The sequence below is a fragment of the Notechis scutatus genome, chromosome 4, assembly GCF_049901735.1.
Source record: "Notechis scutatus isolate UNSWTSFEM ecotype Mainland chromosome 4, rNotScu1.2, whole genome shotgun sequence".
NCBI lineage: Eukaryota > Metazoa > Chordata > Lepidosauria > Squamata > Elapidae > Notechis > Notechis scutatus.
Genome location: NC_142012.1, coordinates 72,217,477 through 72,231,740, shown reverse-complemented (window position 1 = coordinate 72,231,740; position 14,264 = coordinate 72,217,477). Strand labels below are relative to the sequence as shown.

Here is a 14,264-nt window from a genome sequence, read left to right as displayed (position 1 = left end):
AAGCTGTGTGGAGAGCAAGTCATGCAACCGGGTCGGCAGTGAGCTGCAGGTGAGGGGTCAAAGTGCCGCATGCGACTCTAGAGCTGCGGATTGGCGACACCCGATCTATACCTTATGTTTGTAGTCCTTCACAAAGACTGGCCTGCTGTTCTTAGTGGAGAAATTAGCTAAGGTGAACATATTCATAGCAGAATGGATACTTGCGAAAATACACTGGCTTCAAAGCAGTGTAATAGACTGGATTTTCTCTGATAAAGTTAAGCTGCTGTTTTTATTCTTTCTACTTTCTGTATTTTGATTATAACGTTTATATGGTCCTGTATTTTTATATATTTTCTTAAAAGTTTTACAAAGAACATAAAAACTAACAAAAAGTAATAAAGTAGGGGGAAAGGCTTAGGGAAAAGTTCAGAAAGAAAGAAAGAAATAGAATGTTTTATTTCCTTTGCAGCGAATATGAATACGATTACAGCTATCTTTTACTCTATGATTACAAAAGAAAGCTCACTCCTTTCTATTCATTTTTCTAATCATTAAAACCACAAATTGTGTATTTTTTTCCATTTTATAGAAAAAGGGTTTCTGATCAGTCATAAATGCAGATGTTTTTTCATTAAGAAAAATTAATTTAGCCATGTCTACAAGTTCCTTCATCCTCACCAACCATTCTTCTGTTAAGAGTTAATTGAACTTTCCCATTCTTGAGTATATGGTAGTCTTGCTGCAGTTACATATCATATGAACAAAAGTTTCATGAATTTTTTTATGCTATAGAACTAGATAAATGGCAGAAGATATGGCAGAAATCATAAACTAACTATGTCAACAGCATACAAAGAAAACTTGTATAAGATGTTTTATAGATGGCACTTTGCACCAGCAAAATTAGCTAAGATGGTCAAAGATAAATCAGCCAAATGCTGGAAGTGTCATTAAATACCAAGAACATATTACCATATGTGGTGGTCTTGTATAGAAGCTAAAAAATATTGGACAAAAATACACACATGGTTGGAAAAAATTATTAAACAACATATAGACTTGAAACCTGAAATATTTTTATTAGGAATGGTACGTGAAGGTTACAGCAAAGAAAAAACATATTTAATTATACATGTGTTAACAGCAGCTAGAATTGTATTTGCTCAGAACTGGAAAAATGACAAGATACCCACAAAAGATAAAATAATTGAGAAAATATTTGAGTGTGCAGAAATGAATAGATTAACATTGGTAATCAAAGAAAAAGACAAAAGAGAATATTATATGGTATGGGATTTATTTTATCAATGGTTAGAAAATAAAACAATATGATTTAGATGATTATATAAAGCAATAAGATAAGATTGTTAAAAATGATATATTAGATAATATTCATAAGAAAATGTGATTATTGTGATATTGGTAAGGAAAGTATTAATTATAATTGTAAGCACAAGAGCTATGTACCTAGTCGACACACAATTGAAATGGACTGGAATTATTGTATATACAAAATTTAAAAAATGAAGGAAAAAAAAGAATAGCCCACTTAATGGTTTTTAAAATCTACATTTACTTAAACTTTATCTTATCATAAATATCTATGCCACCCAAATCTCAAATTGTGTCTTCCTAAATCCAGTAGTCTCTAATAATACCCAGTCTCATCCAAACTAAACAGGCAGCAAAACATAACTTCAAATCTAGTAGGACTGATTCCGTTTTCTTCACATATTTAACAGGCCCAACAGAGACTTCATTTCCTTAGAGTCTTGCGAAAGAATAAAGTGGAACAATGACTGATGATCTCCTTTCACCGGTCCACAATAGAAAGTATCCTCACATATTGCATTACGGTGTGGTATGTGACAGCTGCGGATAGAAAGACATTACAGAGGGTGGTGAGCACAGCACAAAAGATGGGCTGTTCTCTGATACCACTAGATGACCTCGCTAGGGCTCACTGCCTTAGAAGAGTGAGGAAAATTCTCAGGGATGACTCACTTCTTCACTTTCCTACCATCGGGTAGAGATATAGAAGCATAGCCAGCCGCACCAACAGGCTGAAGAACAGTTTCTACCCGTGAGCTGTCAGACTTCTGAACGGAAAATAATTTCATGTCAACATAGTATGATAAGACTTGTGGGGCAGGCGCATTGTGCAACAAGGTCACATAGTGTAATAAGATTGGGGCTGGGTTAGGGACTTCTGTCCTCACTGTGAGTTGTGTTGGGGGGCATGCACGAAGGGAGGCTCAGCCAATCTCATTGTACACATGTTGTACTTTGACAATAAAGGTGATCTTGTATTAAAGTCATGGCTTTTTTCTTTGCCATACCAATTTAGATATATTCATCTGCCATTGTTTAGATGGAACATACTGCATATTGTCGTGTATTCTTGATTTAGATTAGTGGGTGCTGGGATTTATACTGAAATTTTATTTCATCTTTATTCTAAACTTTCCATAATCTTTAGAGCTGAGTACTTCTTTAGATTTACTTTTTATGATTTATAAAATCTTAGCTGTTCACTGTCATAAAATATAGAAGCTGATCTTTGATTTTTGAGTAATAATGATCTATTGATATTATTATTTTAAATTCTAGCTGCAAAACCAGTAACTCTGCCCACAATACCAATAAAGGCAACTCCAGGTAGTTCTGAGAGCAGCAGTGCTGATACCAGTGACTCCACAGACTCCGAGCAAGAAGGGAAGAAACCAGCAAAGGTTCGTTTTTAATTTTCTCAATATCTCTTCCATAGAGAAAACCTGTGGAGTTTGTTTTTATACAAAGTGCGTGGTTGTTACACCGGTTGAATTGCACTACTGGTAATTGATTTCCAGTGGAAGGTGTATTTAAAGCACTTGATTGTTTTTCTTGGTGATAAAATTTAGCTAATACTTGAAGGCTTCTCTGGACCTGGAACAAGGAAATACTAGTGACACCATCATTGTATAATTGAATTAGGATGGATGGGTGTTAATGCTGAAGAATGAAACTTGTTACGGTTTGAAAATGATAAATGCAGTGAAGATATTTCTTGAAATACATACTCTAAACTGGCTCAGAGATTTTATTCTGATTCTTAGTTTTGACAGTTGCTGTTAGGATAGAAAATAATTAGCCAACAAAGTTGGGGTACCCCTCGTTTCCTGTTATATTTATACCCAGATACTTCAAGAGAGTTTGTCTTATACTCCCAAATTTTAGAGAATAAGTTTGAATCAAATGTGCAAGAGAAACATGGATTTCTTGAAACTTTATAGTAATAAGCTTACCTGATATCTGAGATTACAGAGAATAATATTTAGGAATAGTTAGGTGCATCTTTCAGTGACGCAGCTCTCCTAAAATGATATGTGTTGAATGAAAAGAACGATAGTTTTGAACATGCTACACCCATCTGCTGTTGGAAGCCTAGATCCATCCTAATTATTGTTTGACACTGATACTGACCTATCTTGATAGAAGGGAATAGTTCTCCAATCAACCATTCAAAAAACAAAGCCCCAGAAGACATCTAAGAGTTCAAGTTCAGATTCAAGCAGCTCAGAAGATGAAACTCCAAAGCACCAACCACCAAAGTCAGGAGGAGCCCCAAAAGTCATAAAACTGGCTTCTCTATCAGGTAACAGCTAACTTCAAGCTATAAGTTTCTGAATAATTCAAGTGATGTATGAAAGGAGTAAAGGAAACATTAATATATTTTGATAGAGATTTTCTGTTCCCATTTTATAGATTTTATAAAAGAAAATTTAGTCATGTTCTGGTATTGAAACGTGTGGAAGAAATCTTAAGAGAGAGGGGAAAATAGGATAATATAAATTGCTTCTGACTCAGGCTTGCTGTACATCTAGAGAAACAGCAATGCCCTCAGGTTGAAATGGAATAATTAAAAGATAAATTTGGAAGGGATCATTTTGTTTTGTTTTATTTGTAAGTTCAGTTCCTGCTCAATGTATAAATCCATGTAATATACAAGAACAAAGTACTTACTATTGCTCATTCCTTTTGCTTAATAAGTTGAATTAGCGTTTTACAGTGCTAATGATTCATATTTTTAAGTATAGAAAATTGATTTATTTCCTTTGAACTTTTGTTGGTTTCACATTTTGCCAAGTAAGCTTGAATGCTATTTTTGTAAATGTTTTTGTAAAGATATATTGCAAAGATACACTCTTAAAAGAGAGGGAAATACTATATACAGCTACATATCTGGCTACCTGATGTTTCAATTTAATGGAAACGTTTTAATCTCAACTGGCAGCAAAACCTACCAATGTGATGTCCAAAACTACCAATGGCAAAGCAGAGAGTAGTAGCAGCGGTGGTGACATGAGTAGTAGTGAGGACTCCAGCTCTGAAGAGAATCAGCCTGTCAAAGTAAGTTATGAGTCTTTGGTATGACAGCTGCTGTAAATAGTCATTGTTTATTTTTGATGAAGATAGAAAACTAAATATCATTCTACTCAGGAAACCTGTAAAGTACGTAAACTGCCAAGAATTATTTGAAATTGCAGTGTCAATAAATTTGTTAATATATAGTTAGAACCTCCCTAATTTTCACACATACAGGAAACCTAGTAGTGAGAAGACTACTACATACATTTGTATTGTTTATATGTGTGTTCCCACTGTATATATGTGTGTTCCTGCATGCATGTATAAAATGGATATTTTGAAGACTCTTCTGCTGAAACTGGCTTACAGAATAACTTTTTAATGGAAAATAAGCCCTTCTAGAAAGCAAGCAAATGTAAGTCATCGTAAAAGTCATGAATAGCACCATTGCAGGTAAGTTTTTTAGATGAGTGCTTCATCTGGTTTATTTCATGAGTCATTCCCATGCATATCAAATATGGCAAGCATTGTTTGTTTGTTAATCAATAACTTTCGAATATCATTGTCTGCCCTTGCCATGAGAATCTTCAAAGTATAATAGGATGTGTTGCTCTAAAAATATGTTTGAATAGAAGTTTAACCTGAGAATCTATTGATGAAGGTGTAGAAATAGACAGTCAGGTTGATGTCCACAATTTTGCACACAAAATGTTCTGTTACTTTTGCTGCCCTAGCACACTCCATCCATTAAAGTTTTATAACCTGTCACAATTCCAGCAATAGTCATTCATATAAGTCTCATGGTATCTTTTCATTTAATACGTCCCACTAAGGCGTTTGGCTGCACTTCCAGGTAAGTATGCCTAGGACTGCATTTTAATCTTCTATGTGTTCTGTGCATTGTGGAAAAAGCCAAGTGTGCATCTCATTTAAATAGATTACTAATATGGAAAATGATTTAATCCTCAGCATATTTTAATTTTTACCATCTCTTAATTCTGTCTACATGTTTTGAACAGGAAAGTGTGCAGCACAATATAAAGCCTCAATTTAATGGACCATTTGGGGAAAGGAATATCTTTTACATTTGAAAGCTAAATTTGCACATGCTTAAAAGGCTTGTCAACATGTGCATTGTATAAAAAGAATGTACTGAGCCTCCTGCCATGAACAGGACTTGGTGCTCTGTATACTACTTTGTTCTGGTAATTTCTTCCATAGCATGCAATGGTCCAAGTCCACCATTTTTGTTTTTTGTCAGTGCAGTTTATCTCTAACTTTCTTTCCCAGCCTCCAGTCCTCTTGCTATTGCTAATGCCAATATCATAGCATGACATCTTCCATAGTCTGTCCTCTTGCTAGCCTGCACTCCCCCAAATTTCCCAGTGCCTACCCAGAAACATCGACAAAGCCTTGATGCCGTGGATTTTACTTTTAAAGTACAGGTAGTCCTTGAGTAATGGAGCCTGCCCATTCCATTTGTACCTTGAACGAGATCACTCCCTGCTTTCTGCCCCTGCATATGCTAACCAAATGTGCAGTTTGTTAAATGCACATGAGGTATGGGTAAGGAGGGCCATGGGGGGGCTAGTGATAGAACAGGCCCACAAGGCCTCCCCAACTCACTAAGATGCTTAATGCTTCCTCCTCCCTTCTTGCTGTGCCGGACTCACTTACCTTACAAGTTCTCCTTAGAGCTGCTCGGATCATCCAGAGAGTGGGAGGTGCTTCAGTCTGCGTCGTTGTAGGCTGAGCTTAATTCCTGAGGAACGCTCCGCCTTCCATCACGTGGCTCCCTTGCAGCGTTCCCCAGTTTATGCTCAGCCTTCGTGAGAGTTAGACTGTGTTTGTTTCACTCCTTGGCCGATTCAGGACTCTTCTATAAATTCTAAGGTTTGCCTTACTATTTTCCTTCCTTTAGCCTCTGCGCATCTGGGGTGTCTCTAGAGCAAGGGGAGCGCGTTCCTCGCCCCCAAGGGGGAAAAAGAGCGGGCGGTTTAGCAGCACTCCTGCGCTAACCAACCCCCCTCGATTTGGCTTGCTTTTCCTGCCGCTTCTCTACGCCGCCCTCGTTAGCGGCTTGAATTGATCACGCTGTAAGCGCAGCTGGTTTTCCCCCCACCACGAACGCTGATCGCCCCAGGAAGGGGCGAATTTCTCTTTGCTGCCCCTCTCGGCATTCTAAGCTTGCCGGAGGGGCCTAGTTCCACCCTGAGCGGCCCCGACAAGGAGATCTGTAGGCGGCCGCCATCTTGGGCACCGCCTTGTGCTCGGGCGCCATTTTCCGGCCTCAATTTCGGCTGCGAGGGTGCTAGCTCGCTTACACAGGCCTCCCAGCCCGTTAGAGCTGTTATTATTCTGTACTGTTGGTTTTTGCTAAAAATCTTAGAATTGTTGGCTTTCCGCAGCAGCGCTCAGGGTGAAGAATAGCAGTCACCCGCTCCCGGTTGTTGTCTGGGAGTTCAGGCTGCTAGAGGCCTTATCTCCAGCCTCAGGCGTTCATTCGACCAATTGGATAATAATCTCCTGGGTTACTACCCTCCTGGGAGCTCCGAACCTAGTTAACTATTTAAATATTTTGTTATTATATATATATATATATATATATATATATATATATATATATATATATATATATATATGAAAACATATATATATACATACATTATATATATAATGTATACATAATGTATACATACATTATTATATATATATATATATACATTATATTTGTTTTCTTAAGTTTTCGCGGGTACTTACATGTATGGCCTTCCGCTTTGTTCGGGTATTTTCCCACGTCATAGTAGTGGTGCTTTTAAAGTTGTAGCAACGTTTCAGCAGAATCTCATCTGCCATTATCAGGCTTCTGTATTGTGTCCGTCTGTGAGTCAGACTTTTACAGTGGTTTCAGATTTAAATTTGGGGCAGCCTATTGCTGTGCCAGAATGGTTTTTTCTTCATCCTGATTGGTTGGGAGTCTTGGTCTGTGTTTATTGGTCTCGGAGTTTGCTGTGTTCTGCTTGATTGGTGTCTCTAATATCTTCTGTCTGTTTTTTGGCTCTTTTTGTATCTTGATTGGCTGGCAGCATTGTGTTGCTTTGTTGGAGGCCTTTAGTGCAGCTTGGCTTCGGGTAAATGGACGGCTATCATTAGTTAGGAAGCTGGGTTTCATCTGGGTGCCTGGTTGGGATGTGTTTGAGCTGGAAGTATCAGGGGGGGATCTGTTTGTGCCCAGGTGTTTGCCTGGCTTGTGGTGTGGAGATTTTTTTTTTTTGTTTGTGAGTGCAGGCTTCCAAATGATTGACAGCCTGGTGGAATCATCTCTTCTATTCATGCTTTCTGGTCTTTTTTCAATCTCTATGGCTTCTCTGATGATTCTGTGCTTAGGGTTTTCTATAGTGGCTAGGGTTTTGGTGCCATTGAAGTTGATGCTATGACCTGTAGCTTCCATGTGTTGGACTAGTGAGGAAGTGTGTTCCAGCTTTTTGACTGCATTTTTGTGTTCATCCAGGCGGGTGCTTATTCTTCTATTGGTCTGTCCAATGTATGTGGCCGGGCATGATGCACAGGGGACTTCGTATATGCCTTGGTTTTCCAGGTCAATTTTGTCTTTGGGGTTTCTGAGGATGGCTGCTATTTTTCTGTCTGTTTTGAAGGCAGTCTTGATGTGGTGTCTGTATAGTATCTTACTAATTTTGTCTGTAGTGCCTCTTATGTAGGGCAGGACAGCTGTTCCATGGGTCTGTTCATCTTCTGGGTCTCTATTATGTCTCAGTGTGTTTTTGTGGATCAAGTTGGTGATTTTGCTTTTGTGGAAGCCGTTGGCTATCAATATTTTAGTCAGGGTGCATAGTTCAGTCTTAATGTGTGTCTTGTCTGCCAGGCGTTTGGTTCTGGTAATTAGTGTTTTAGCCACGGAGTTTATCTGTGCTGGGTGGTGGTGGGATTGGGCGTTGAGGTAGCGGTTGGTGTGTGTTTTCTTCTGGTATATGGTGTGTCCTAGTGTGCCATCTGTTTTTTTGTAGATTAGTACATCTAGGAATGGTAGTTGTTTGTTTGTTTCTGTTTCCATGGTGAACTTGATTTTGGAGTGTGCGCTGTTTAGGTGTGTTAGGAAATTGTTTAGGTTTTCTTGTCCATGGGGCCAAATCACGAATGTGTCATCGATGTATCTTAACCATAGTTTGGGTTTGAGGATGGCATTGGCCAGGGCTCTGGATTCGAATTCTTCCATGAACAGGTTTGCAATGACAGGTGACAGTGGTGATCCCATGGGAGCTCCTTCTATTTGTTTGTATCTTTGTCCTTTGTATATGAAATATGTGTTGGTTAAGCAGTGTTCTGTTAGTTCCATGAGGTGTTTAGCTGGTTGGTATTTATTTTTGATTATTTCAAGGGTCTCTTTTATCGGGACTTGAGTGAATAATGAAACCACGTCAAAACTTACAAGCAGATCTTCTTGTTCCACGTGTAGATCTTTGATCATTTCCAAGAAGTGGTATGAGTTTTTTACATGAGAAGCTGCTGTTTCAGCATGGGGCTGTAGCTCTTTTGCTAGGTGTTTAGCTAGGTTTTGTAGGGTGCTCCTCTGGAGCTGACTATGGGTCAGAACACTGCTTAACCAACACATATTTCATATACAAAGGACAAAGCCTTGTGTACTTGCTGCCTCCAGTGCGTGTGCCCAGGGGGTGGGGCAGGGGCAGCCCCTTGCTGGCTTCAGGGTAGCCCCGGGATCTAAGGCTGACCACTTTCCGGCCCACTTGACCACCACCAGGTTGTAGATTTTATAATTTATAGTTCTTTATAATTACTTCCAAAATCTTATATCAAATTTATCTGGACACTTTGTCCTATTGTAATTTTCACAATCAAAGTTTTAATCATTTTTTGTGGTTTATTCAAAAAATGTGTTTAAGTTCTTAGAGTTGTAGTTAAAATTTTATTTCCCTAAGGATTGAGGGAAACTCCCTCAGTGCTATCCAACTTTTCAAATGAAGAACTGAAAATGATTAGAAAAGGAAGCATGCAAATCTAGTGTCTTTGGTGTATATTTTTTTATTTGTTGAGGGTCAGTATCTTCTTTTGTTATAAGTGTAACATATGCCTCTGTCCATGAATTGGGTACTTTATTTTTTATCAAAACCTCATTCAATACTTCCAACATTGTAGTTGAAATTATTTCCTGAATTGTCTTATAAAACTCAGCTGGTAGCCCATCCGGACTGGGGGCTTTTCCAATATTTTGTCTGTTTATTGCTTCTGTCAGTTCCATCGTTATTTTCTCATCTAACATGGTCTTTACTTCATCAGGTATTTTCGGTAATTCTGCTTCTTGTAAATATTCCTGTACTTTGTTTTCTGATATTGCCTCTTGATCATATAGTTTCTCATATATTATGTATTATTTTTTTCTTCTCTTCATTTTCATAACATAACGTGCCATTTTCATCCATTAATTGTGGTATTCTTTTTGATTCTTTTTCTTTCTTTAATTTATATGCTAGCCATCTCCCTGGTTTATTTGCATTTTCAAAATAGTTCTGTTTAGCTCCTCTAATCTTTAGTGCCAATACTTCTTTTTCTGTTAGTTCAGTTTTTGTTTTTAATTATATCCATTTGATTTTTAGTATTTTTATGCTGTGGATATCTTTGTAGATCCTTCTCCAATTTTTTATACTCTTGTTCTAGGGATTGTTGCATTTGTCTCTTTTTAATATTTCTTCTTTTTGTATAGGTTATAATCACCCCTCTGGTATACACTTTCATAGTATCCCATACATTTTGTAATGAGGTTTCTCCTGCTTTGTTTTCTTTAAGGAAGAAAGCTAACTCTTTTTCCAGGTATTTAATAGATTATTTTTCTTTCAAAATTGAATTATTCAAAGTCCATCTTGATCCTTTCTTCTGTCCCTTCCATTGAATCCTTATTGGGTTGTGGTCAACCCATCTGTATCAATATTTGCTTCTTGAATATTAGGTATTAAATCTGTTGACATCCAAATCATGTCTATTCTTGACCATGAAAAATGTCTATTTGGTTCTGTAATTATCATTTGGCCACCTACTGCTCCCTCCTCCTGTCTCCTCTCCTCCCTTTGTTCCTTCTCCATTTCTATTTCTGTTTGTATTTTGAGTTCCTCTTCTCTTGCTCTCTCATCTTCTGTTCCTCCAAAGTATTCATTGTAGAATAATTCTACACTCTCCACCGAGTCAATTCTGTGTCTTTGTTCTCACCAAATAAATGTCAAATCTTCCGGGATCAGCCATCTATAGTTAATTTCTTTTTTGATTAACATCTTTGTCAGGAATGGATATTCTCTTCTTAAATCTCTCACCTTTCTTGGTATTTGTTTCAAGGCTATAATGTTTTTTCCTTTGTATTTCAATAAATCATATCTTGCCTTCTGCAGTATCTCTGTCCTTATTGTTTTCTTGGTAAATCTCACATGTACTTCTCTGGGTAGTTTGTTTCTCATTGCATATCTAGTAAATACTTGATATATTTCATCCATTCCATCCATCACTTTTTCTTTAGTCATCTCCAACGGTTCTGCTAATATTTCTGTCATAATTTCTTTAAGGTTTTCTCCCTTCCTCAACATTTTGAAATCTTAAGTAAAAATCGGCCTTTTCCATCTCCCAAAATACTGAATCTTTCCCTTTCTCACTTTCGACCCTTGTCAATCTATTATCTATTTCTCCTACTTTCTTATCTGTTTTGTCACCTCTTTCTTCCATCTTCTGTATTTTTTCTCCATATATTGTTAATACCTGCTGTATATCTCCTTCCATCTTCTCCATCCTTTCCTCCATCTTTTCCATTCTGTCCTCTGTATGCTTCCCTTGATCTTGTATTACTTGAAGCATTGACTTAATTTCTTGCGTAGATGTCTCCTTTTCTTTATCTTTCTCCTGCCGCAACATTGTTGTAATAGATCGTTGACCAGCTGGGCTCAGGGATGAGGAAGTAGGAATTGATGATCCAATAGGTATTCTCTTACTCATATCAGATCAAATTGTAATCCATTCGCAAAAGCCCAAAGGGAAATAAAAAACAATCTTCAGGTTCTTCTCTACAGTAATCCAATTTTATCCAATAAAAAAGAGGAACAAAAAGGAGGAAAAAAAGGAAGAAGAAAAAAACAACGATGGAGTTGATGGAATCCAATAGCAGATCCAATTAAAAAAATTGGAGTAAAAAATATATAAAATTCAAAAAAACCAGAAAAGAGACCAAAAGAGAAATTCCCCCAAAAAATAAGAGGAAAAAAGGAAATAAAAATACAAATCCATACACTTCTTCATAAAAGAGAAGAGAAAAAGGGAATGCCAAGAGAAAAAAAGCACAAACAAATCCAAAAATACCCAATTATATCCACTTGCTAGTCCACTTACTAATCAAACTATCAATGAAGTGAAAAAGAAAGAGAGAATATATATATAGAAACCAATCCAAAATTAATCCATATTGAGGAACTGGACCAAAAAATAAAAGAAGCCCAGTAAACAGGAGAGAAGAAAATGAATCCAATATGTACTCCAGCAAAAACAGAATAAAAAAAAACAAAATAAAGACAAAAAAAGAGAAAGGTACCAGCTGTAATTTATAAATCCATGTCACTAAGTAAAGCAAAATCTCAATGTAATATTCAGTCAGTCCAGAAAGCCAGAGTCAAAGGCATATATCTTGTTCAAGGTCACAGTGTTATTTCTTTCTCTTAATCTTATTCAACTTTCCAATTGTATGCCAGCTATTTAGAGACAACACCTGTTTTCAGTGCTGACTTATTATCTTTCTCCACTTCTCTGTTGTCAAAATGAACTTTACAGTCTGTTATTTTTAAGAAAAAGATTTTCCCTGTGACCTCCAGATGGCAGTATTGCTTAGCTTTCCTTATAGTTGTTCCTTAGTTACACTGTATCTCTATACTCTAAGCAGTGAAAGTTAAAAAAAAGAATCAAGAGAAAAAGAAAAAGTACTTCAAATATTTAAACTAAAAAGAGCAGAAAAGGTTTAATTTCTTCTTATTTTTTAATTCAATCCAATCTAGTTATTTAAACAAAGAAGCAAGACAAAGTAATCCTTTCTTCCCCCAAAGAATAAAAATCCAAATAAAATTGACAGTTCCTTGCCGTTCGCTACTATCTTTAACTTTTCTGTCTTCTATCTTTCTTTAATAATTCTTTTATTTGGTGTACTCCTTTGTTCATTTATTTTTTAAAATAAAAATTTCTCACCCAAACCGACACACCATCTTCTTTCTTTGTTTTCATCTTCTGTTCCGAGGCTAGCATAGCTTCTTAGCGGCTTGTGAAAAATGGCCACTTCCCACCATTGCCAGACTGTAGAGCTTCCTGAATCTACCAGGGACTTTGCGATGTCCCTGGGATTGACATGATGCGCTCCTTCCGCTTACCGTCTCACCAGGACGGTTCGGGTCCACTGGGACCATCTAGCTGCAGGGGTATCAGCGGCTTTCTCGGAGCCCAAGACAACCATCTTTTCACTGCCGCTCAAGCCCTGCCCTCCCTAAATCTAGTGTCTTTTCAAAGGCTCTGAGTTTGGTTTGATGTTGACTATTTCTTTATTTCACAAATTATCTTGTGGTGTCTTTGTGAAGTGCAACTGTTGAAGCATTTGTGGATGATCTCAAGTCCTCATTTGTCTGGAGAAGTTTTGGAGAGCCAGTCTACTTGCTGGCTCTACTCCACTATGGTCATTGGCTCCATTTTTTATGGAAACATCTTCAATTCACCATTTTTTTCCTCCAGAAATCTCAAATGTGGTCAGTAACTAACCTGACAAATGTGAGTGTGATTGTTGTGTGTGTGACTTCAACGTGTATAATTCTTTTTCAATATTATTAGCTCTCCCTCAATTTTTGAGAGTCATTTTCAGATGAAGGTGGAAAAAATGGTAGATTTAGAAAACCAATAAAGAATATTTGTAGCTCACGGTTGAAATGAGTGGTCTTTGGTGCTCTCTGAGCTTGGTTGTTTTCTTCTAGACATTTCATTACCCAAACTAGGTAACATTGTCGGTGCTGATGAAGATGAAAACTATTATCCTAGTCAAACATTTCTCAAAGATACTATTAACAGTATTGATTCTAAATATCTTAGGGAGTACTTTGAGTTTCCGTCAGCAATTAATTGTGATCTGTGAACACAATTAATAATAGAGAATACTGTCCAAGAAAGTGAAGTATCTACTTAATGGATTCTAAAATAAGGCAGGCAGGGAGAGGAAATGGTTAGGATTAACCAAAGGTTAATTTCAGCAGCAAGTGAGGAACAACTCTGAAAATACTCTTAGGCAATGGGGAATTGCTGAGCCCTAATGTTATCCTGTGCTATGATATCTTAACAGCTTTCCACGTCTCTGGCTTGGCATTTGTATATAAGCAATGTCTTGCTGAACGATGATCATCTTGAAAATGGTGTTTGTTAGATTGATGTTCGGACATTTTCAGTTTTCATTTTGTTTTGTTTATAAGGGTAAACTGAAGAAACTTCCACACTGTAAAAACAACACTGCTCAGCCACTTCCGGTTAAAACCAAGCATGTAAAGAAGAGCAACAGTGAGACTTCTTGTGACAGTTCAGAACATGAAAAACTAGCCTCAAAGCCCAAGCGTGGTGAGTTATTAAAAGAAGCTGACTTCTTACTTTAGATGAAGATGTAGATCAGTACTGAGAGAAACTGGGGTTTGGACAAAAGGTAAGGTATTTTGTGATCTTGGGATGGGTTGCAAAAGTAAGTTGCATGAGTATATGTTAATTGTCTTTCTGGCAGCGCATATTCCCCTTTAAATACATAAACCAGATTTTATGAAAACGTGGATAAAAAGAATGAAAAGCTAAGGGCTTTTATCTGTTGCTGTACTTACCTTGTTGTTTTTCCTTAATATTCACTTCCGCTTACTCAGAGG

The 14,264-nt window shown here is 37.2% G+C and overlaps 1 protein-coding gene across 1 annotated transcript in view; it reads left to right on the top strand.

Moving 5' to 3' along the window:
- NOLC1 (nucleolar and coiled-body phosphoprotein 1) overlaps positions 1–14,264 on the top strand; it is a 51,404-nt gene that overhangs the window by 17,930 nt on the left and 19,210 nt on the right. Inside the window, exons 4-7 of the mRNA XM_026674269.2 lie at positions 2,593–2,714; positions 3,457–3,616; positions 4,256–4,371; positions 13,830–13,971. Of these exons, the coding sequence (XP_026530054.2) occupies positions 2,593–2,714; positions 3,457–3,616; positions 4,256–4,371; positions 13,830–13,971 (540 nt within the window). The remainder of the gene's footprint in view (positions 1–2,592; positions 2,715–3,456; positions 3,617–4,255; positions 4,372–13,829; positions 13,972–14,264) is intronic.